This window comes from Anopheles merus, chromosome 3L (assembly GCF_017562075.2).
Source record: "Anopheles merus strain MAF chromosome 3L, AmerM5.1, whole genome shotgun sequence".
Classification (NCBI taxonomy): domain Eukaryota; kingdom Metazoa; phylum Arthropoda; class Insecta; order Diptera; family Culicidae; genus Anopheles; species Anopheles merus.
This window is the reverse complement of record NC_054085.1, coordinates 9,467,177-9,490,993: the sequence shown is the minus strand read 5'-3', so window position 1 is coordinate 9,490,993 and position 23,817 is coordinate 9,467,177. Positions and strand designations below refer to the sequence as shown.

The window sequence follows — 23,817 nt, the reverse complement described above, 5'->3', positions numbered from 1 at the left end:
TGGTAATTTCTTGTCAGTGTCGATCGTCTGCCGTCGTCGCATCTTCTAACGTTCGATGCGCCTCAAAGCTGCGGAGGGAAGCAAATTACCCAAAAATAATTTTCGGTAGTGCAGAGCGCAAATTGTGTGGCGCGTTCTGTTTCTGTGAAATTGTTTGGTGTTTTTTCTCGTGCTCCTCAATCTACATTTGGGAGCGCTTTTTTTCTTCGACAAAAGGAAAAGCCCTAACACACTCTGGCTGATTTGTAGCCAGAAGCCTCCCACTACTTCCTCCGGATGAGACTAACTAAAACAAAAAACACTTCTTGCGCGCACCCGCACCTCCGCTGGGCACAAAAGTAAGCCACACAAAAATCCCCGGGACCCCGTGGTGCACGCTTGTGCTCATTTGCAATTCGTGTAAGTTGGCGGAGATTGCTTAATATGCGACTATTGGCTGCATTCGTCTGTCTTTGAAGCCTACGCAGGCTTTTCTTTGTCGGGGAGGGGTTAAGGGTTGGTGCGTTTGTTGTTTCTCGCTCGAAGGCGATGCGCCTCCACGACATGCGAAGCAGCGAGCCAGCGGGCTTACGCACAGGCTCATCTTCACCTCCACAGCACGTTGAATTATGTATGAATGTGTGCAGGCGCGTCTTACAAGCTCTAGTGCGGCTCCCTCGATACTACGCCTTCTAAGCCGCAGAAGTTTGATAAACCTCTTGACTCTAACGAGCTATCGGGGTACCGGGAAGCACCACTGGATGATTCGTTGGCACTGCTTGTGGTGCAAACTTTTTAACACAATCGCTTCCAAAAGAACGAGCCCGAGCCTGTGTTTGCCTGGGCGTTCAATATATTAGAAGCCCTGACATAAGCCTCCTGTTAAAACTTTTCAGATTGGGATTTTTAATTTTTGTTCAATTTGAAAATTGTTTTTTTTTTTTATCATTTTAGATTCATTTTTTCGATTCAACGAAAAGCATTTTTGTGCCTGCTCTTGAGAAAAGTGCCTGCAGTTTGGTAAAAGCTTTCTCTGAAAGACCATAAGTTAAATGCTTGTGGGAAAAGATACGTAGTACAACTTTTCCACTACCTGTAAGACACGCTTGCTCCGTGCCTAAATGTTCTCCAAAACTCTCCCAAAGTATTTAGCTTTTTTAAATCGCTCAGCATTTTTCAAGGATATTCATAGAAATAATACAGAGGCTCACTCGCACTGCTAAGATACATAATTCCTCGAACAGCTTCTGCTGTAAATTAGAGCATGTCCTGTTCGAGCAAAAAGCGACCAGAGAGTTTTTCCGCGAAAATCCGCTATCGTCATCCAATTTTAAGTGAAAGCTAGCTCTATTACAAACAAACCATTACACTAGGTTTCGTCTCGTTTTTTCCAATAGAATTTAGGCACTTCAACTTAAATAAATGTACGAGGGCCACTGTGGTACCCATCGCACTCGTACATCACGCCATTTCGTTGGGCGCCCTGCTTTCTATTCAGTACCACCTTAATTAGCCACTCCGGGAAACTCCGGGTCGGGTTCTGCTTCCGGTCGTACTGTGTAAAACTCTGCTGTGTAAACATTTGGCACAGCGAGAGAGAAAGACAAAGTGAATGAGAAAAGGACACAACAAAAAACGCTATAACCCTGTAACCCTTTTCAAATGAAGTGCAAAATAGTGTAATATTATTTTTTTGGTATGTGACAGCAATGCAGCGTCCACCACGGCGGATGTGAACAGTGCCCGTTGGTTGCCCCGGTTCCGTGTGGTTTTGCATATGCAACATTCAGCTTAATATTTTTTTCTGCTCAAGCGGTATATAGCGCGGTGGTGGGATTATAGTGCGACCACCGTACTAAAGGCACACACGCCGTAGTTTTCCGCGCCGCGCACGTTTTTCCTCGTTACCATGACATTTTGTGGTGGAAATAATATTACATCGTTAGACAAGCTTAGCAGACAGTGGACGGGAAGCTGGTTCGCTCGTTCTGCTTAAACCGCAGAAACACAAACGATTTTTATTACAGTGACAGAAGTTGTTACAGGGGCAACCGCTTTTTTTTGGTTACAGTTTGATATAATTTAGCTTATAGTGTCACTTCTGGATGCCAAACTTTTAGAAAAAGGGAAAAAATGCTTTTAATCCTTTCCTTATTCCTTTCCTTTTCTTATTGCTTAAAATCCTTTTAATGCATGTTTTGAGGATAAAAAATTGTATAGAGGAATTTGAGGAAGTTATTTCTAACATCAGTTACAACTGGCGCAAATAATATGTCTTCAAAAATAAGTCTGTAGCTAACATGAGCCACAATTTTCTAAAACATTTATCTGCGCTTACTGCAAATCCTACCACCGTAGGACATGCAGACAATCCTACCACCGTGTCATAACGACATAAAATAGCGCATCTGAAGCAAAAAAGCGGGAACAACGTTAAAGCTTCTCACACAACACAGTACCAGCACCGCACCCGGGTAAAGCTAAAGCACTTCTCCTAACCTTGGCGCAATCTGGCTCCCGTAGGCAGCTTAAAGCTGAGCCGTTCGTTTCATCTCGCACCCGGCATAACATACAGAAACGCGTTCGTCCCATCATCATCACCGCCGGCAGAACGAGGCCACTGATCAAAACGCAGCCCAGCATCAAAGCAAACCCAGAGGCCTGGCTCGGGTTGCCATTGCCAATTTTATCGCATCGTCGAGTGTGCGCGTTTTGGAGCGGGATAAGGGGCTGGCAAAAACTGTCTGGAAAGTGTTTTTGGGGTGAACAAAAAAACTGCGATTTATTTTCGGCTTTACTGTGGTTTTGTTTTTCTCTCCACGGTTGAACGGTTGCAAGGGAAGAGTTCATTGAAAATGTATACTTCAATCAAAGTCTTAGACCATAAGCAGATGGTAACTTTCTCGCCCGAAGTGCTGAATAATGTCTTGAAGGAAGGGGGTTTTTGTAAAGGAAAAGCTTCTTACAACGCACTCTCTGTATTCGCTGTGGGGGAACTGAAACGATGCAATGCGAGCTCAGTCAGTGTGCGAAATGCCAGCAAAATATTCATATTCATGTCATACGTTCATTGCAAATTTCTAAGCACCCGTTCGATGCAATGTGCGAATGTGCATTCCAAGCGTAAAGCCTTTCTAGAAATTAATAAACCTGCTAGAAATACAGTTTCAAAGGGTTTTCATTCCCAGAAAGACATCGCCTACAAAGCGCTCATTACATCGAACTGCTCCAGCTGCTGGTGCGGGCTGGTTCTGGTGCAAAAAGCTTCTCGCACCCTGCTTACCATGCAATTATCACCATCCACATTGCACCCAGACACATCGTGCTGCATCATGCCAACTCCAGACTCACACACACACACACACACACACACACACACACACACACACACACACACACACACACGTCCACAGTCTACGGGTAGCTCGATCGATAGGATTAAAAACATTCTCCAGTCCAGGTATGAGCAGAGAGCGCATCATCATCATCATCATCATGAGGCCCCCGTAGGCTCCTCGCCCGAGCACTATCGAAATTGAATCGCAAATTGTGCAGATGATCCTGTCACTCGCGTTGGCGTGACTGAGCGTGCCAAAACGTGACCTCACTGCATTGTATGTGTGCGTGTATACAAACAGCTCAGAAACAAGGCACCCCAACTGAGAAGGGGAGAACCCCACCCAAATCAACTGTAATCTTACGGTAACGGCCCATCAGCACACGGTATTAACACGCTCGAGTATCGCCGGTAGGAAAGTACGCGCTAGGATTCAATCTTCGCTTTCAGGTCAATCACCTGATTGCATGCAACACGCAGTAGAACTCGTCCGTGTGAGCGTGTGTGTGGGTTGATGAGGTGCTCCCTGTGCACGCCATGCTAATCATAATAAAGCGAATTCAGCCCTTCGGGCGCGTTCCGCCCGGTTCGTAGTACGCTTGAGCTTATGGTCCACGATGAGCGTAATAATATTTCATGCCTTGTAAAATGTAAAAGCTTCCTCAGTCTGCTTTCGCAACACATCAAAAGTGGGGGAGAGCCGATTGGAGTATAGAAGTAAGAGAGGGTGTGTAACACCCTCAGCACACGACACTTGCTAGCAAACGATGCAGATTTGCCTAAAACGCTTACGAGAACCTCACGCCTCCGGTTTGCACCAACATCACCACCGGGCAGCTGTCATAAAAGTTTATATCTGTCATTGCTAGCCATCAGTCCGAGGTGTGGTACCTACTAGCTCCAGTGTCCGCTGCCGTCGTGCGCTGTTGCTGCTTTATTTATTTAGCTTCTGCTTCTCTTTTTTGAAATACATGAGGTACAAGCACCAACGGGGAGCGTCCAATGGTGAACTAAGTGTCGATTATTGTTCATCACAATCAGCATCTGCATCTGCAGTAGCTCCTACACCGACCGAAGAAGGCTAGGTGCTTCGGTTGGAAATCCGTTTTGTGCCCTTCTTGCCCGTGCCCGTGGACACGCTCGAGATGGGAATTTACGATCTCAACCATAGTACCGTGGGGAGCAAGCCCTAAATGTACTTCTGCAGCACGAGAGCGAATGTCTATAAGTACGTAAATAGCACAATAACTTCACGACGGTGCTGGAAGTTGGGAGTCACACGATGCAAGAGGTATTTGTTTGTACAACGCGCACGGTAGGGCAAACAAGCCAACAGTCTCAGCTTTGCTTCCAGCGCTCCAAGATCATCAAGTCTGAGAAGTCTGAGCACAAACACACGGCAAGACATTGTAGAGCATTGCGGCAGTGCGTTCGGAATGAAGCTTCGTAAGTGGCTTCCGGTCCGGCCCGGAGCTGCCTTTTAGGACAGTTCGATTGGCCTGGAAAGATCTGCCTTATCTGGGTTCCGGTGCCTGGTTCGTTCCACTAGCACACGCGCACACAAACAAAACATTACATAAATAATAAAACCCGCAGAACAATAGCAAATTGCCGGCGGGTTGTTTCCGTCTTCTGGGGGAGAAAAACAACAACAGACCCGATCAAGGGCACATCTTTCCGATGCGCTCCTTGAGATGCCGAACTACTCCAGGTTCCAGGTTTCAGTGGAGCACACAGCACAAACTGCCGGGCGCAAGTTGTTCCGCTGGCGCCACTCGGGTTTGTGTGCCTTTCGTACCCTCGCGACATCACGGTGAGGTCCTCCTTGACGCGATGTTGCTGTCCTCACCATAATAGGCAAACATTGCTGCCATTACATAAAACTGCACACGGGGGTAAGTGTCCTGCCGCGCACAGTCGGACCTTTTTATTGATCTCTCGAATGTCCCGGTCCCGGCGGAAATGTGCGGTGGTGGTGGTGGTGGTTGTGCGGTAAACCCCGGTACCATTCCAACCACAGCCAAAGATGGAAGCGGGATTTCCGAACAAATCAAAACTTATTACCAACCTGCTGCTGGTCCCATCAACCAATGGTCCACGTTTGTTATGGCTTGTTTGTGGTGTGCTGCCGTTTCTGTACGGAAGTGCACACGCTGTGTGCCGAGCTCTCTCCACACAAGTTGATTAATAAAATTGAATGTAAATTGAAAAATATTTGTCCACACGAACTCCCCTTTCCGAACGGTGTCCGGAAAGGAGCAAGATTGTGTTCTTCAATGTACGCCGCATTGATTGTTCCTTGGAAACGGAAGCGATTCCATCTCCAGCGCTTGTGATATTATGCTTTATGCGAACTGTCGTTCGGTCTGTGGTTCTATTGAGATGCTTTATTAGGTCTGTGGATTGATGGAAAACATTGATTTGCTGGAACCGGGAGTTGGGATGAAAAGACATCGAATCTATAAAGCCAATAAGGCAATGCTATTGGAGTTGACTCGTGAAGGGATCCGAGCGGTTCTCAGAAATGAACTCCGTAATAAAGATTCAGTATCTTTGGATGTCTGTAATAACATTGCGAACAATATATTTATCTTCTTAAACGCTCTCAACTGCACAAATAAGCAAAGCCTTGGATTGTCCGTGCTTGATTGGAAGCGTCAAGTAATGCAAGATGATTAGGCTCGCTTAGTCATGCAATTTCCACCTCACAAAGCATCAATAAATTCTAACAGATCCATGCATACATTGATGAACGATTTGCTTCACACACTAGCCCGCGTTCCGCCAAAAAGGTCAACGGAAATGAGAAGCAACAGGCCTCGGGATCGATTTGCAAAACCACGGCGTGCCGTGGTGTGTGTCGGACAAACCGTTCGGCCGCTGTTGCTATCCCTCGTTTGAAATCATAATTCAAATATGCACCCTTACCCGTACCCGTAGTGTAGCTGCATTATCAATTCAATGTTACTGATCTCTCGCTCTCTCTCTCTTTCTCTCTTTATTTCCAGTGATCGACTGCATCGTCAGTGAATGGGGCCAATGGAGCGAATGTGACACGGCCTGCGGCAACGGTATGATGTCGCGCACTCGCATCATCGAGCAGAAACCGCAGAACGGTGGCAAACACTGCCCTTCGCTGGTGCAGAAGCGGGGCTGCCAGGGCCTGAAATGTCACAACCATCACGACCGGAAGGCACTGCGAGGTAAGTTTCGGTAGATGAAACGTAGCCAAACAACAACAACAAAAACGCCGCCATGTGTGGTGGAGAGCCATCGAGACCATGCACACTCGGCACAAACCACTTACAACTGGTGCCCCGGGCTTTGCGGTCTGTCCAGTATGGTTCACAGAAATTGGAATGCGTTTCGCTATTATTTTTGTAATGCTTTTTGGTTTTTTTTTTGTCACAGAACACAACAACGTCCAAACGCAATTGAAGCTGTTTGTTGCATGTTTTCCACCCAACTGTTATTGGTATGCACTTCGGCATTTTGCAATAACAAAAACGCAGTATCATTGCCCCGTTTGTGTACCATGTGCTTCCCTTTTTGGAATTCCTTCACAGCATGCAGAGTTTCATTTTTTTTTGGGATGGGCGCAAAATACTTGACGCTTTGGCTTTTTAACCCCCCTGATGCAGCGCCGCAAGTCCTTCGCTGCTGTGCGGATTGCATGACTTATGGCGCACTGTTTCAATTTCGCACTACAAACAGACGGCTGGCAGCACTGGCTACTGTCGATTGATGATTTTTGGACGCTTTGTTTTTTCGCTCTTGTTCCTTGAATTCTCTTCATTGCTTGGCTTCTTTTTTTTTTGGAAATGGTTATTGCTTCCGGTGTGTGAGAGGTTCTGTGTTGTGTTCTGTGTATCGATTCGTACTCGAAATTACTCGGCCGCATGTAACTGTCAAGCTTCGTCGTCTGTGGCATGCGCTACGCCCAGAACGCGTATCTCGCTTCTGTTCAACATTCAACCCATTTAAAGGCGGGGGGCAGTCCTTACACATCGTTCAAATTGTTATGTATGTTTGGTCCGTTCTTTTTTCGACTTTTTACATCGTCTGATCCCGCATTTTGTCTGCATTCCTGAGAATTTCAGCATTAAAAAAGCTAGCGAGGAGTAGAGAGAGAGAGAGAGAGAGAGAGAGAGAGAGGGAAAAAAACCTCCCTAGCTAGTCGTACGGCCCTTGTTGGCCAAATTTGAAATTGAACATTTTATCACTCACTGACAATCAATAGCTGTCAGTGGCGCTCGTTCGTTTCGTTTCGTGCGTCTGCCGGTGCGGCTCGACGGGGAAGAAGCACGGTTACAGACAAACTTTGGGCGCTTTTGTGGGGCTTGTTATTCCATGTATGGCGTTTTTTTGCGCGCGTTAAGCGTTTTCGGTCCGCTTACAATGATTGATGGCCGCAGTCGGTGTCAAAGTTGTGCTGCTCCTCCCAAACGGTGCTCTGCCAGGCGAAGGGATTCCGAAACGACTCGCGAAACCGTTTGTTACACGAGAGATTCTGTCCTACTGGTGGTGGTGCTGGTAGAACGATATCTAGCTTAGAGCCCTTTTCTGGTTTTGTGCTTGGGACATTTATGCTACCTGTGTGATGGATCCTCGGAACGAAGCTCAACCCGTTTTGGGTGTACAACCCTTTGCAGTAAATTATATTTCTCATTACTACCGACAACTTGAAGCAGAGTTTGATCGACCACAGTACAGTGATTAAAAATGTATTTTCCCCTTCATTTTTTGGGTTGGATGGGACAGACGAAAATAAAACGCTTAATAATATTTAAAAAAAAACAGATTCTGCATGCGATGATACATAAGACAGTGATTTACATTTTAATAGGCTTCCAAGTGGGCAACTGGACAGCGTGTTGCTGGGTGTGTAATAAAGTTGTTTGATCAGCTGGGCTGCATGGAAGTGCTTTGAGCGATTATAACATTCCAATCCCTGTTTTTTGCTGCTGCCCTTGTGCGATCGTGCCCGTCGTTCGGTCGGTCGTGTGCAGGAATGGATTGAAACGGTTGGTAAGCTTTCATAAAGACCGTATTGGTGTGTTGGTACGATAGACCTGTTGAACAGTTGTCCAAAGGGATTGAATTTCATGATCAAAGCCCAACGTGCTCGTGTATAGTTACAAAGCAGCCAATGAAATCCCAATTACAGTGGAGCAAGAATCAACAGAATATGTGATACGTTGCTTGGAGTTTAAATTATTAATGTCAGTTATGCTTTTATTCTTAACGTACCTGAAAAATCACGAGCTTGTGAGTGAATCAGCGTCAATAAACTTACCCATCTACATGCCGGGGTTCATGTTCGGAGCTCATACATTGCTCCACTACGCTACACTCATCGTCCACGGTCGTAACCACCGTGGCCATCAACCACGGAACCACAAATCCATATTTGAGTAGCTTCACGGTGCTCCATTCCAGACTGGACACTGCTTACACCATGCCTGCGGGCATAACATTCCCCGGAACCCGAAATGCGCCATAAAATCCGTCGTGCAACACTTGCCCGGCATGGTTCATCCCAAGCCCACCAGAACATACCAAAACATGCCTCTCGGCCCATTCATAGGCGAAAACAGTTTACCGCAAGCCTGATTTAATGGTGCAACGGAACCGTACTTCCCGCACCGACTGAACTGTACCGAGAAGCGCGCATTTCGGTGCGCATTCTGGCAACCAGCGCAGACCGACCGTCCGAGTGACGATTGGGAAACTGCTTTTCGCCGTCCTCGAGTTGGTCCGGGGCGAACTTTCAGCCAGCTAAAATAATCAAAAACTTTGCTTGAGTGGAGCCTGATTGCAATGCTGCTAATGGTACAAGGGTGTTGGTGGTCGGTCGGTACCCAGGTAGCCACGTGCGCCAATGCCAATGACGTGATGACGCCCCCGAACATGGTCCGGATTGGATTTTGCCCAGCCCAGCGACGGCTAGTAGTCATCGCTTTCCACTGTGAATTTTCATCTTCCTACAAACCCGATCGATTTCCACCGTCTGATGATGATGTTTTTTCCCCCATTACTCCCTCTCACTCTCTCTCTCTCTCTCTCTCTCTCTCTCTCTCTCTCTCTCTCTCTCTCTCTCTCTCTCTCTGTGTTTCAAATTTGCAGAAACGGCACTGCTGCTGCCAGCCGCCCTGTCCAAGAGCCGCCACGAGAACGATACCAGCGACATTCGGCGAAATCTACGATTGCGCTACAAGAACGCATTCAAGCACAACCGAGGAAATGAGTAAGTATTATCGCAAAAACGGGTCGCTAGTGCAGGTGAAAAACGGAGTCGCGCGCTTTTCCCAATCCCAGCTGGAAATGGAACTTGCGGGAAATGCAACCTCTACGTGTGTGTGTGCGCGGTTCGTATCGATTTATAGTAGAATGCACAGGAAACGCAACCGTGTTCGCTTGATTTGCGTCGCCACACGGGAGCGAAAGCGCTCCCGGATGGTGCTGCACCGATTCGCTAATCGATGCTCTTGCGGGAACTAATCGATTTGCGAGCAATGAGATGTGTCTGGCCCAGACCGATAGTTTGAATGTAGTTTTTGTGGGGAATGGTTAACGTGGGGAACTTTTTTTCTGAACGCAGCTATGTGTGTGGGAATTATGGCGCCATCTGGATGATGGTGGCGGAGGAAGCGGTGGTGAAACGAACACAGCAACTCGTTTCAGTATCATTTTGGATCATTTGCTCATTAGATTTGTGGGTATGTTTGTGAAATGTTGTCATTAATTTATAGTTTGTCGAAATAAGAGGCCTATTAGTTGCATATTTCTGAGCAAAAAGGTACAGTTTCCGGTTTGAGTTTCTTTTGGTTTCATTTAATATCATGAAATTGAATCAAGTGGTTCTTTGAACTGTACAATCCAGAATGATAATTAATTCATGAAAATAACAAAGCCAGATAGACACAAAGTGTATTTATTAATTAAAAATAAACCATCTAATATTATTCAAATATTCAAATATTAAATACATAGCAATGCATAGTGATTCATGAAAAAACAACAGTAATTGAAGCCATACTGCCTCAAGTTTCATAAAAATTCAATAAAGATAACGACATGAAAAGAATCGAAACTCTTGAATATGCACACTCACCGAATCTTTCAAAATGATAGAATGCTCTCTATAATACACACTTTATCATAGGATTTACACTGCAACGACGGTTTTGTGCTACGAGTTTTGTTGGTTTCAAGTATGTGAAAGGTTTTTGGAACCATTTTTGAAAGCCCCTTTCAATGGGATTTCCCAAAAGAAGTATAAACCGATCAATGCACACAAGTTCATTCATTCACTTGTCGAACGAAATAGTAACTGCTAGTTGTAAACAGCCAATCTAAAACCATTGCTCGAAGCTACATGCGCACACCATCACCTAACATCCCATATTCCCTACGTTCGAAAAGCTTTCAAGTACTTGAATGCCGAACGATCGGCCCCGGAATGAACGAATGCCGTTGGATCAAATGGTTCAAACCATCCGCACTTCGGATCAAATCAAACTCTCCATCACGGAACCATCAAAGAAACCGGATAGCTTCCTCACGGTACAGCCGAATGCACAAAAAAAGGTTGTGTTTTCCAGAACGGGTAGTGAAGATTCGGCACCGTGCACAACCATTGTCCGCCCTGGTTGACCGTGATCCGTCAACAACAACAGCAACGTCCGAAGGCTCCGAGCTTCTCCGATTACATTGCGATGCGAAAGGTGCGTACGGCCGTTGTAAAACCCCCGTTACCAAAGGTAGAGACGATGAGGTTCCCAGATTCGGTGCCCTGACTAGTCGAGGTCGTAGCCCTCGAGGGCTGGAATGTGCCCCGTTTGCCATATATGGTATCGTGTGCGGCCCAACTCGCGGTCACGTTTTGTGTGCGGCGTGTAGCTCTGACGTCAGCTACAAGGGCCTAGCAGGAGAGAAGCGGAATCTGCGAACTGAAATGCGAGATGCGAGGTTCTTGCGAGACCATGCCAAAGGGCCCCATTCCGTTCATTGACCGCAGGCGGCGGATGTTATTCGAGGATATGGAGTGTAATATTTTGCTCCCGACTTCTATCCCTGCTCCCGTTTTGTGGATTTCTACGCAAATCGACGATGAAACTTCATCTGCTCGTCACACATACACACCAGAGCCTGAGGGTGCTTTTGATGATTCAATTTTTTTTTCTTCAACCGATATTGCCTCCATCATATAGACGCCCAGAAATGGGCCAATTCAATATCCTGTTGGTGTCAGCTAACGCCACAATCTCGTCTTTCTCTGTTTTTTTTTCCAGGTACTGCGTGGAGTTCGAGGTAATCAAGGCGACCAAGGCATGCCACAAGGACAACGTGTACCGCGGGCTGGCCGAGGGCGAGCGGGTGATCGTGCGCTGCGACCTGGAGGCGCTGCACGAAGACAAGACGGTCGACACGCTCGCGAGCAACTCGGTGCAGGACGACGAGGAGCCGGACACGCCCAAGTACCGCTGCCGGGGCGACGGGCTGACCGGACGGAACACCCGCTTCACCACGCTGGCCCTGCCGGCCTGCCGGGGCAAGTGGATGCGCCTGACCGTGGGCCAGCCGAAGAAGTGTCCCTCCAGCGACGCTCAGTTCATTTTCGTCTAAGTGTGTGCGCGTATGGGTCCTTGTGTTTGTGTGCGTTATCTACTTCTCTTTAATATCCCCTTCCCATCCTTCCTCGAAAACCGTCTTCCACCTCCCTGGAAAAGCTCCTTGGATCACTAAAGCCGCTTTGTTTTGACGGGTTGGCATATCCGCATATCACCTTTACCCTGTGATCCAGCTCAAAGCTTATCTCGGCACTCGACAGAAACACTCGGTTGTATGTGTTTTTTTATTCATATACAAATTGTCCTTTATTTTTATTTCCTCTCCAGGCAATCCCCTCTTTGCGTGCACTAAAGCAATAGCAAAAATAAAACAAACACTCACAACACCCAGCGCAAATTGGAAAGGTCGGGCGTATAGGCGTAGATACTAACACGATTAAGTAAATTGTACTTCTCTCTACCAACACACAGGCACAAACGGCCACACTCTACACCCACAGCTTCACTGTCAGCTGCTACTTCAAAGGGCAAAGGGCGGAAGCAAAACCGTTTCTTAAGATTAACACTAACGAATAACCAGGAAAAGCACACACTTATACAGTCTTACTTAAAAAAGCAAACAAAACGGATAGTGTGCCACGGCCACGTGTGTACTTTTACTCGTAGCACTCGACAAAGGGAAAATGGGAAACTTCGTGAGCATAAGGCGACCCCTAAAATGGGCCAACGCGTGGGCAGATGAGTGTGTTCCACGTTTACCGGAGCGGAGTGAACGGTTGACAAAGCTGCGTAGACCTTTGTTTATCTGTTCCCGCTCACGTGTCCACTCGCACAGCTACTTGTTTGTGTGTGCGTGTTTTAGTTTATTCTTTAAATCTTTCAATTTCAATTACTTAAAGCAAAACACTTGTAAGAAACCCCCCCAGTAAGGCAGGCCATGGTATAATGATTCCCCCTTCCCTCTTCCCCCCCCCCCCCCCCCGTTTAAATCGATGCAAAAAGCAAGCAAAATGAACATCTACTTAACTGTAAATAGTATTTTATTAGACTATTTTTATATGCCATTAAGCCGGTTATAATAAGAAACTGAAGTATTTATTAAAAATAGGAGAAAAAAAGTACCTGTTGTGTTTGTGTGTTTTTGTGTGCTCTCGTTCTAAGCCAGCAGCATCCGAAAATAATTGCGCAGGATCATCTCCAAATACAGTGCCTAATGGAACCGACCGTTGGAATGCAAAGTTGGACCTTTATTAATAGCCTTTTTTTAAACTTTTTCCATCTTTCACCTGGCACTACATGCTTTTTAAGTATACATTTTTCGCGTGAGAAGATCGGTCAATCCCTGTTTTTTGCTGCTGCCCTTGTGCGATCGTGCCCGTCGTTCGGTCGGTCGTGTGCAGGAATGGATTGAAACGGTTGGTAAGCTTTCATAAAGACCGTATTGGTGTGTTGGTACGATAGACCTGTTGAACAGTTGTCCAAGGGATTGAATTTCATGATCAAAGCCCAACGTGCTCGTGTATAGTTACAAAGCAGCCAATGAAATCCCAATTACAGTGGAGCAAGAATCAACAGAATATGTGATACGTTGCTTGGAGTTTAAATTATTAATGTCAGTTATGCTTTTATTCTTAACGTACCTGAAAAATCACGAGCTTGTGAGTGAATCAGCGTCAATAAACTTACCCATCTACATGCCGGGGTTCATGTTCGGAGCTCATACATTGCTCCACTACGCTACACTCATCGTCCACGGTCGTAACCACCGTGGCCATCAACCACGGAACCACAAATCCATATTTGAGTAGCTTCACGGTGCTCCATTCCAGACTGGACACTGCTTACACCATGCCTGCGGGCATAACATTCCCCGGAACCCGAAATGCGCCATAAAATCCGTCGTGCAACACTTGCCCGGCATGGTTCATCCCAAGCCCACCAGAACATACCAAAACATGCCTCTCGGCCCATTCATAGGCGAAAACAGTTTACCGCAAGCCTGATTTAATGGTGCAACGGAACCGTACTTCCCGCACCGACTGAACTGTACCGAGAAGCGCGCATTTCGGAGCGCATTCTGGCAACCAGCGCAGACCGACCGTCTGAGTGACGATTGGGAAACTGCTTTTCGCCGTCCTCGGGTTGGTCCGGGGCGAACTTTCAGCCAGCTAAAATAATCAAAAACTTTGCTTGAGTGGAGCCTGATTGCAATGCTGCTAATGGTACAAGGGTGTTGGTGGTCGGTCGGTACCCAGGTAGCCACGTGCGCCAATGCCAATGACGTGATGAAGCCCCCGAACATGGTCCGGATTGGATTTTGCCCAGCCCAGCGACGGCTAGTAGTCATTCGCTTTCCACTGTGAATTTTCATCTTCCTACAAACCCGATCGATTTCCACCGTCTGATGATGATGTTTTTCCCCATCCATTACTCCCTCTCACTCACTCTCTCTCTCTCTCTCTCTCTCTCTCTCTCTCTCTCTCTCTCTCTCTCTCTCTCTCTGTGTTTCAAATTTGCAGAAACGGCACTGCTGCTGCCAGCCGCCCTGTCCAAGAGCCGCCACGAGAACGATACCAGCGACATTCGGCGAAATCTACGATTGCGCTACAAGAACGCATTCAAGCACAACCGAGGAAATGAGTAAGTATTATCGCAAAAACGGGTCGCTAGTGCAGGTGAAAAACGGAGTCGCGCGCTTTTCCCAATCCCAGCTGGAAATGGAACTTGCGGGAAATGCAACCTCTACGTGTGTGTGTGCGCGGTTCGTATCGATTTATAGTAGAATGCACAGGAAACGCAACCGTGTTCGCTTGATTTGCGTCGCCACACGGGAGCGAAAGCGCTCCCGGGATGGTGCTGCACCGATTCGCTAATCGATGCTCTTGCGGGAACTAATCGATTTGCGAGCAATGAGATGTGTCTGGCCCAGACCGATAGTTTGAATGTAGTTTTTGCGGGGAATGGTTAACGTGGGGAACTTTTTTTTCTAAACGCAGCTCTGCGTGTGGGAATTATGACGCCATCTGGATGATGGTGGCGGAGGAAGCGGTGGTGAAACGAACACAGCAACTCGTTTCAGTATCATTTTGGATCATTTGCTCATTAGATTTGTGGGTATGTTTGTGAAATGTTGTCATTAATTTATAGTTTGTCGAAATAAGAGGCCTATTAGTTGCATATTTCTGAGCAAAAAGGTACAGTTTCCGGTTTGAGTTTCTTTTGGTTTCATTTATATCATGAAATTGAATCAAGTGGTTCTTTGAACTGTACAATCCAGAATGATAATTAATTCATGAAAATAACAAAGCCAGATAGACACAAAGTGTATTTATTAATTAAAAATAAACCATCTAATATTATTCAAATATTCAAATATTAAATACATAGCAATGCATAGTGATTCATGAAAAAACAACAGTAATTGAAGCCATACTGCCTCAAGTTTCATAAAAATTCAATAAAGATAACGACATGAAAAGAATCGAAACTCTTGAATATGCACACTCACCGAATCTTTCAAAATGATAGAATGCTCTCTATAATACACACTTTATCATAGGATTTACACTGCAACGACGGTTTTGTGCTACGAGTTTTGTTGGTTTCAAGTATGTGAAAGGTTTTTGGAACCATTTTTGAAAGCCCCTTTCAATGGGATTTCCCAAAAGAAGTATAAACCGATCAATGCACACAAGTTCATTCATTCACTTGTCGAACGAAATAGTAACTGCTAGTTGTAAACAGCCAATCTAAAACCATTGCTCGAAGCTACATGCGCACACCATCACCTAACATCCCATATTCCCTACGTTCGAAAAGCTTTCAAGTACTTGAATGCCGAACGATCGGCCCCGGAATGAACGAATGCCGTTGGATCAAATGGTTCAAACCATCCGCACTTCGGATCAAATCAAACTCTCCATCACGGAACCATCAAAGAAACCGGATAGCTTCCTCACGGTACAGCCGAATGCACAAAAAAAGGTTGTGTTTTCCAGAACGGGTAGTGAAGATTCGGCACCGTGCACAACCATTGTCCGCCCTGGTTGACCGTGATCCGTCAACAACAACAGCAACGTCCGAAGGCTCCGAGCTTCTCCGATTACATTGCGATGCGAAAGGTGCGTACGGCCGTTGTAAAACCCCCGTTACCAAAGGTAGAGACGATGAGGTTCCCAGATTCGGTGCCCTGACTAGTCGAGGTCGTAGCCCTCGAGGGCTGGAATGTGCCCCGTTTGCCATATATGGTATCGTGTGCGGCCCAACTCGCGGTCACGTTTTGTGTGCGGCGTGTAGCTCTGACGTCAGCTACAAGGGCCTAGCAGGAGAGAAGCGGAATCTGCGAACTGAAATGCGAGATGCGAGGTTCTTGCGAGACCATGCCAAAGGGCCCCATTCCGTTCATTGACCGCAGGCGGCGGATGTTATTCGAGGATATGGAGTGTAATATTTTGCTCCCGACTTCTATCCCTGCTCCCGTTTTGTGGATTTCTACGCAAATCGACGATGAAACTTCATCTGCTCGTCACACATACACACCAGAGCCTGAGGGTGCTTTTGATGATTCAATTTTTTTTTCTTCAACCGATATTGCCTCCATCATATAGACGCCCAGAAATGGGCCAATTCAATATCCTGTTGGTGTCAGCTAACGCCACAATCTCGTCTTTCTCTGTTTTTTTTCCAGGTACTGCGTGGAGTTCGAGGTAATCAAGGCGACCAAGGCATGCCACAAGGACAACGTGTACCGCGGGCTGGCCGAGGGCGAGCGGGTGATCGTGCGCTGCGACCTGGAGGCGCTGCACGAAGACAAGACGGTCGACACGCTCGCGAGCAACTCGGTGCAGGACGACGAGGAGCCGGACACGCCCAAGTACCGCTGCCGGGGCGACGGGCTGACCGGACGGAACACCCGCTTCACCACGCTGGCCCTGCCGGCCTGCCGGGGCAAGTGGATGCGCCTGACCGTGGGCCAGCCGAAGAAGTGTCCCTCCAGCGACGCTCAGTTCATTTTCGTCTAAGTGTGTGCGCGTATGGGTCCTTGTGTTTGTGTGCGTTATCTACTTCTCTTTAATATCCCCTTCCCATCCTTCCTCGAAAACCGTCTTCCACCTCCCTGGAAAAGCTCCTTGGATCACTAAAGCCGCTTTGTTTTGACGGGTTGGCATATCCGCATATCACCTTTACCCTGTGATCCAGCTCAAAGCTTATCTCGGCACTCGACAGAAACACTCGGTTGTATGTGTTTTTTTATTCATATACAAATTGTCCTTTATTTTTATTTCCTCTCCAGGCAATCCCCTCTTTGCGTGCACTAAAGCAATAGCAAAAATAAAAACAAACACTCACAACACCCAGCGCAAATTGGAAAGGTCGGGCGTATAGACGTAGATACTAACACGATTAAGTAAATTGTACTTCTCTCTACCAACACACAGGCACAAACGGCCACACTCTACACCCACAGCTTCACTGTCAGCTGCTACTTCAAAGGGCAAAGGGCGGAAGCAAAACCGTTTCTTAAGATTAACACTAACGAATAACCAGGAAAAGCACACACTTATACAGTCTTACTTAAAAAAGCAAACAAAACGGATAGTGTGCCACGGCCACGTGTGTACTTTTACTCGTAGCACTCGACAAAGGGAAAATGGGAAACTTCGTGAGCATAAGGCGACCCCTAAAATGGGCCAACGCGTGGGCAGATGAGTGTGTTCCACGTTTACCGGAGCGGAGTGAACGGTTGACAAAGCTGCGTAGACCTTTGTTTATCTGTTCCCGCTCACGTGTCCACTCGCACAGCTACTTGTTTGTGTGTGCGTGTTTTAGTTTATTCTTTAAATCTTTCAATTTCAATTACTTAAAGCAAAACACTTGTAAGAAACCCCCCCAGTAAGGCAGGCCATGGTATAATGATTCCCCCTTCCCACTTTCCCCTCCCCCCCCGTTTAAATCGATGCAAAAAGCAAGCAAAATGAACATCTACTTAACTGTAAATAGTATTTTATTAGACTATTTTTATATGCCATTAAGCCGGTTATAATAAGAAACTGAAGTATTTATTAAAAATAGGAGAAAAAAAGTACCTGTTGTGTTTGTGTGTTTTTGTGTGCTCTCGTTCTAAGCCAGCAGCATCCGAAAATAATTGCGCAGGATCATCTCCAAATACAGTGCCTAATGGAACCGACCGTTGGAATGCAAAGTTGGACCTTTATTAATAGCCTTTTTTTAAACTTTTTCCATCTTTCACCTGGCACTACATGCTTTTTAAGTATACATTTTTCGCGTGAGAAGATCGGTCAGGCCCTCGTTGCTTATAAACAGTAACTTATATTCCCATGTTCGGAAGATTCGTTGTTACGAATGGCAATTATTACAAATTAAATTAGACAAATCATAGCTTAGCCGGTACCTGTCAACTAGGTTATATTTTACATACCTAATTGACATTTGTGTTTCCCAATGTTGGATTAGTACAATGGACAATTGTGGCAATACAATGGCGGATTTCAAAATTGTGTCTATAGTACTTGTAATTAGTGATGGATAATGTTGGAAAAAAATCTGGAGTTGACTCCGACCAGCATAATACGGATAAGTCCAACCAACATTATTAGGAGTCATCTGGAATCGTCCACAGCCGTCTTGAGTCGTCCGAAGTTGAAATCGGAGTCATCCTGAGTCATCCGCAGTCTGATTTGGAATTAGCCGAAATCGGCCGGAATCGAAATCTACTGAAGTCGGCAAGAGTCGAAATCGACCGTGGGCGACGGAAGTTGGAATCGTTCGGAGTCAGTCAGTGTCAGAGCCAGATACGGGAGGTTTATGGACAGAAGTGCACACGCAAGGCAACAAGGCATGTAAATAGCGCAAGGCATGTAAATAGATTGATTTGGATTCGTACCTTCTCTGGCTAATTTCGGAAGGCTCCTAATGAATCCGACTCCATCTCCGAACGACTCCGACTTCAGACAACTTCGAGACCGGCTGACACCTACCCCTGTGCTTTGCAGCATGTTACGAACCAGGTTTTAGACCATCTTTTCTTGCTGCAAAATTCAATATTTGGGTCTCCAAACTAAAGGCCGTATGGGGCCCTCGAGAGCATATAATGCGGCTCGTGATGATTTTAAGGATCATGTAAATAGTATATTATTAAGACAATTTTAACAACGTTATCTACGATGCAATGTGACCAGCGAACTGAAAGGCTTGGAGTCCCCGGATCAAGATGTATGATGCAGTATTGATATAATTTCAGGCACCAAATGTTTTGAAATACAATACTTAAAAATTAACTTGATGCACCATTGTATAGTTAAAACTTGTCTTTTCAGCCCGACACGCTATTCAAACTAACCAAAGTTGAACTAAGCATCTCATCGGTTTCGGAGACCGGTCTTGTGATACAGTCGGCAACTCGCACGACTTAACAACATGCCCATCATGGGTTCAAACCATGAATGAACCTTGTCCCATACGTAGGACAGTTAGTACTACTATGGGTAATAAATATGTCACTGAAACCCAAACCCACTCACTAGTAGTACAGGCAAGCCTTGACGGACTACAGTTGTTGTGCCAAAGAAGAAGAAATAGAAGAAGAACTAAGCATCGTGCGGCAACGATAAAGATTAGTCTACACACACAAATAAAAAAAACAATAACCACATTAGCGGCTCGTTTCATTCAATTAAGCCAAAAACAGGCTTGTCGAAATGGCTTCCGGGAATGGCATTGGTGATGCCCGTTATTTTGATGAACTACACACACCCACACCCCGACAACTACTATCAGCAGCTTAGCAGCTCGTTTTCCGAACCACCCAAACCGTTCGGCTTATGCATTTAGATGATTCGATTATGCTAATTACGTGTTGCTTTGCCAAAAACCGTCCACCGTTCGAAGAACCATCCCTTTCGACACGCACAAACACACTTGACACTGGACGAAGATCACTCGTGCTTTAATTTATGCGACACGATGCGCAACCGATCGAATGAGGATGGAGTGGATGCTGACGGGAAATTGGATGGTATGAATCTTGGAGCTTCTTCATAGGGAGGGAGCGTGGGGAGGTGATTTGTTGTGCGTTTGATGCGCTTCGATCGGTTCGAGCATGACGCTAATGACGCACGCCGCGCCACCTTTGCATAATTAGTGTTCGTCCGAGGCCATTCCACTGTCACAAGGTGGTTAGGGTTTGATCGTTTTGACATCGGCTTTTGGGCACCACATTTAAATGTTAATGAGTGAAAGTGTTCGGTCGGATCGGAGTGGCGGTGCGCCGGTGAGGTGTGGCTAATTATGGATGCGGCTATCGATAACCAATTTGTCCAGCAATCTTCTCTAGCACACGCGTTTGAGAGTGTCAAGATGGGTTTGAAGAGGGTATGAAAGTAATAGCTATTTGTTTAAAATATACTGACAAGTGTAACACAACGGCCACTCCCAGGCTGATGGGATGCAAAGTTCATTTGAAAGGTTAATCATTACTTTAGCTTTATTCAAGTTGACGTTTATGAGTATTAGTCGAGGGAAGGATTTTGGAGGAAAATTTTTATGTTTTTTATGATTATCAATTATCTATAGATAAGAACTATGCTACACGTTTTACTATACTTACAATGCAATTCAATTCCGGAAGATTTTATCATTTCAGTTTTACGAGGACTTAATTTGAAGATTTTTGAATCAATTTGATAGCTTATTAGCTTTAAAATAAAGCATACATTTTGAAGCATATAAACAGGTATGTACAACCTGGTGCCACACCCTAAGCATTTCTTTAAAACAATCTCAAAATATGCAAAAACCAAAGCGGAAACTTGTTCGACCCTTAAATCCAAAACGAACAAAACAATTACAACTGTTATTGATAGCAACCGCCCGGATGCCCGGTCACGTCCCACACGAAAGGACATCCCGGATTCACTTGTTGCTCGCCACTTTGATCGTTTGTTTCGACCCACTCGGGAGCGCTGCGATTGATAAACTTTTCCACCGCGTTGTTGCAGTATTTATCTTGCAACAGGCATTATCGTCCAAGTTTTCCTTCCCAGCCGTAAGCGGCGAAATGGGCATCTCCTCCCTGCATCGAGCAATGACGAAGTTTGCATTATCAAACAGATCACTTTGGTGGGAGTTTGCTTTGCTGAGACAGCGTGCCGAAGAGTTAGTGCTTAATTAACAAAACTGCAACGGTGAAACTTTTCCCACGTGTCCACCTCGTCGTCCGCGTGTGCCCGAAAACTTTTCCTTCGTTCCACATCGTTGCGGAAGAAAGGGACAAAATGCGGGCGAGTTGTGCGACGGGACGATGCGTCATTTTGGTGGTTGCGCTTTTTTTTAGTTTTGTTTTGGCAGGGGCCTGGTTCGCTACTGTCACCGCTGTCCTAGTTTGCCCTAAACCGACCAAGCAAGGGCCCGATGGGAATGAAACTAAAACATCAGGAATGAAGGTATGTGTGATGGTTTCCTCGTATAGGCTTAACTTTTTCATTGCGTGGTTGCACCTGTACACACACTCACACAAATACATACAAGGGAAGGGCTTGAGCCAGCCGTGCCGCTCGGCCCTGCCTCGCTGTCGCTTGCCTGAGCAAATGTTTGCTCCCGCTCGGCTATTCAAAACCATCTTTTATTTACGTTTTCACCAAAGCAAATATCTTCCGCGATGAAATTCCTTTCATTGGGCACCCCGGGCACCTTCCCTCTGCACGGAGCGTACGCACCCGTTTCGCGGTGGGTGGCTACGGGTGTGGGTTTCAGGGAGTTTTTGTTATTATTTCTACCGTTGAGTTGAGAGCGAGACTCGCGCACTCGGAAGCAAGCAAAAACGGGAAGACATAGAAAACGTCCCGATGCACACAGCGAGCTGCCGGATGTTGGGGTGGCCGTGGCCACACCGTACTCTGCTCGCCTGTCTTGCCTGCCTAGCGGGAAGCAATATAAAACATTTCAAAGCAGCAGCAGTGGAAAAAAGGAAGTGAACATCGCGAACATTATCCAACGGTTGAAACACGCCCGCCATACAAAGGATGTGATTACTTTTCACTCATTTCCGCCCATTTATGTTAGGTTGCAGGCGGTCGGGCGTCCCTGGCGTTGTTGCAAAAGCGCCGCTCGGCTTGCCGCCGATGATGATGAATTCTCCACCAGTCCAACCTCCTACACGGGGGAGAAAGCTTCCCTCAAAATTCTTGCGCCACACGAGCGCGAAAAAATGGGAACGAAGCGTGGGATTTTCAGCGATTACGCGAACATACAAGCAGGCGAGCGCACATACGCGCAAGCTAGGTTAGGGCACAGCGACACTGGGAGCTCTCGCTGCGCAAGCAATTATGCTACGGTAAAAGTTTTGCAAACGCGTTTGGAATCTTCAGAATTTTCCATCGAGTTACTTAGAGCAGAAACGCATTCCGTCAGCGAACGCAAAGGGGGAGGATACGTTACGATTGCGTTTCACGGAACGAAACCAAGGGGAAAGGATTGCAATTAAGCGTGGAGCGACGTTAGTGCTTGCGTATTAAAAGGGATTATTTACAAAGTATGCGTTCAAATGTCTGTATTTTTGTACCTAGAAGACTGGCCGTTTTAGACGAATCAGAACATAACTTCTCATTTTATGTGAATAGCGCCTGAAGGTATGCAATTGTGCAATAGGCATATGAATGGCTTGTTTTAACATTCAAGATAGAATATTGGAATTTTCAGCATGCTTCTGTCAAGCATATATTGCAACATTCGAAGACTCACTGTCTCATTGGATTGTATCGTAGACCACCAGTTGAGAGCTGTGCTGTACCGGATGTTGAAAGGCCATCTCATTTATTATGTATTGTTTATTTAAAAATTACCCATCCGCCACGAAGGTTCAACGAGGGCATATTTTAGTACTTATTTCTTGATATGTTTCTAAATGTTGTCTCGCTTAGGTGATAGTCAAATAATAGGGACACTCGTGTGTCTCGATTCGTACAGTATTCTGGGTTGCTGCAGTGCTAAACGTGCAACGGAAAACCGGAATTTTTATATAATCGAAGGTGCATCAATTGTTCCTAGTCCTAGTTCCTAGTTCCTGACACTGCAATAAAGCTTTCTTGTTAGTTTCAACGTCTGTTTTGAAGCGTCTTCAGTCCTAAAAGTAAGAGACGTGTGTGGTCATTTGTTTGTTTTTTTTTTATAGTTTATGCACAAGATATGGCATTTTCGATCCATTTAAAAATATGTTATTAATAATATTTGAATCCATGAAGATAAAACAACATGACTCAAAAAACCTAAACTAGCCTTTATGCATTGTAATTAGTTCCAGAGTTTTCTGATGATCTTTTTTTATTAAATTTTACAGTTATTGGAACAAATTGTTCTAATTCAACAGATTTTTTTGTAATGAAAACAAGATTCCCTATTTATTGGCAATATTAAATAATTAAATACATATAAATGCCAGATTTAAATGATAGAAATGTGACGAGTGATCTATTAAGTAGAAAAATTAGCTTAAATTTGTAATCTGACAAATATCTTAACATTTGACTCTCTTTGTTGGCATAGTTTCATAGCCACAAAAAGAAGAAGAAAACGATGTTTTTTGGTGCTGTAAAGCTCTCCAATCTTTTTAGGATCACGGATCACTTGGCTTTGAAAATGCTTCTGCCGCGGCCCACATATGTTGAGGGCATGTAGTTTTTAGACTTAATTCAAAGCTTTTCCATCAACAATATGATTAAATCTTATTCTATGAATGTCTGTTGAAAATTGTGTCTTCATTGTGGGAAAAGATTGCACGATATGTATTGTAATGAGCTGTTCTTTAAAAAAAAATCGATGTTTTCGCGGACCACTTCTGCTATTGCCACGGACCACAAGTGGTCCGCGGAACATAGGTTCGAGACCACTGATGTAACGGTGTAACTAACACCA

The 23,817-nt window shown here is 45.6% G+C and overlaps 2 protein-coding genes across 9 annotated transcripts in view; both read left to right on the top strand.

Moving 5' to 3' along the window:
- The window catches only part of LOC121599249 (somatomedin-B and thrombospondin type-1 domain-containing protein-like), a 32,649-nt gene extending 20,181 nt beyond the window's left edge, over nt 1–12,468 (top strand). For all 8 annotated transcript variants that reach the window (XM_041926922.1, XM_041926915.1, XM_041926920.1 and 5 more), the window contains exons 4-6: nt 6,325–6,519; nt 9,443–9,563; nt 11,611–12,468. In XM_041926922.1, the coding sequence (XP_041782856.1) occupies nt 6,325–6,519; nt 9,443–9,563; nt 11,611–11,944 (650 nt within the window). In that variant the 3' untranslated portion in view covers nt 11,945–12,468. The remainder of the gene's footprint in view (nt 1–6,324; nt 6,520–9,442; nt 9,564–11,610) is intronic.
- Nucleotides 12,469–14,119: 1,651 nt separating this feature from the next.
- LOC121599250 lies at nt 14,120–17,435 on the top strand. Its single transcript, XM_041926923.1, has 2 exons — nt 14,120–14,529; nt 16,577–17,435. Exons 1-2 carry the CDS (start codon nt 14,294–14,296, stop codon nt 16,908–16,910), a joined length of 570 nt encoding a protein of 189 aa, XP_041782857.1. The 5' UTR covers nt 14,120–14,293; the 3' UTR covers nt 16,911–17,435.
- Nucleotides 17,436–23,817: the final 6,382 nt, after the last annotated feature.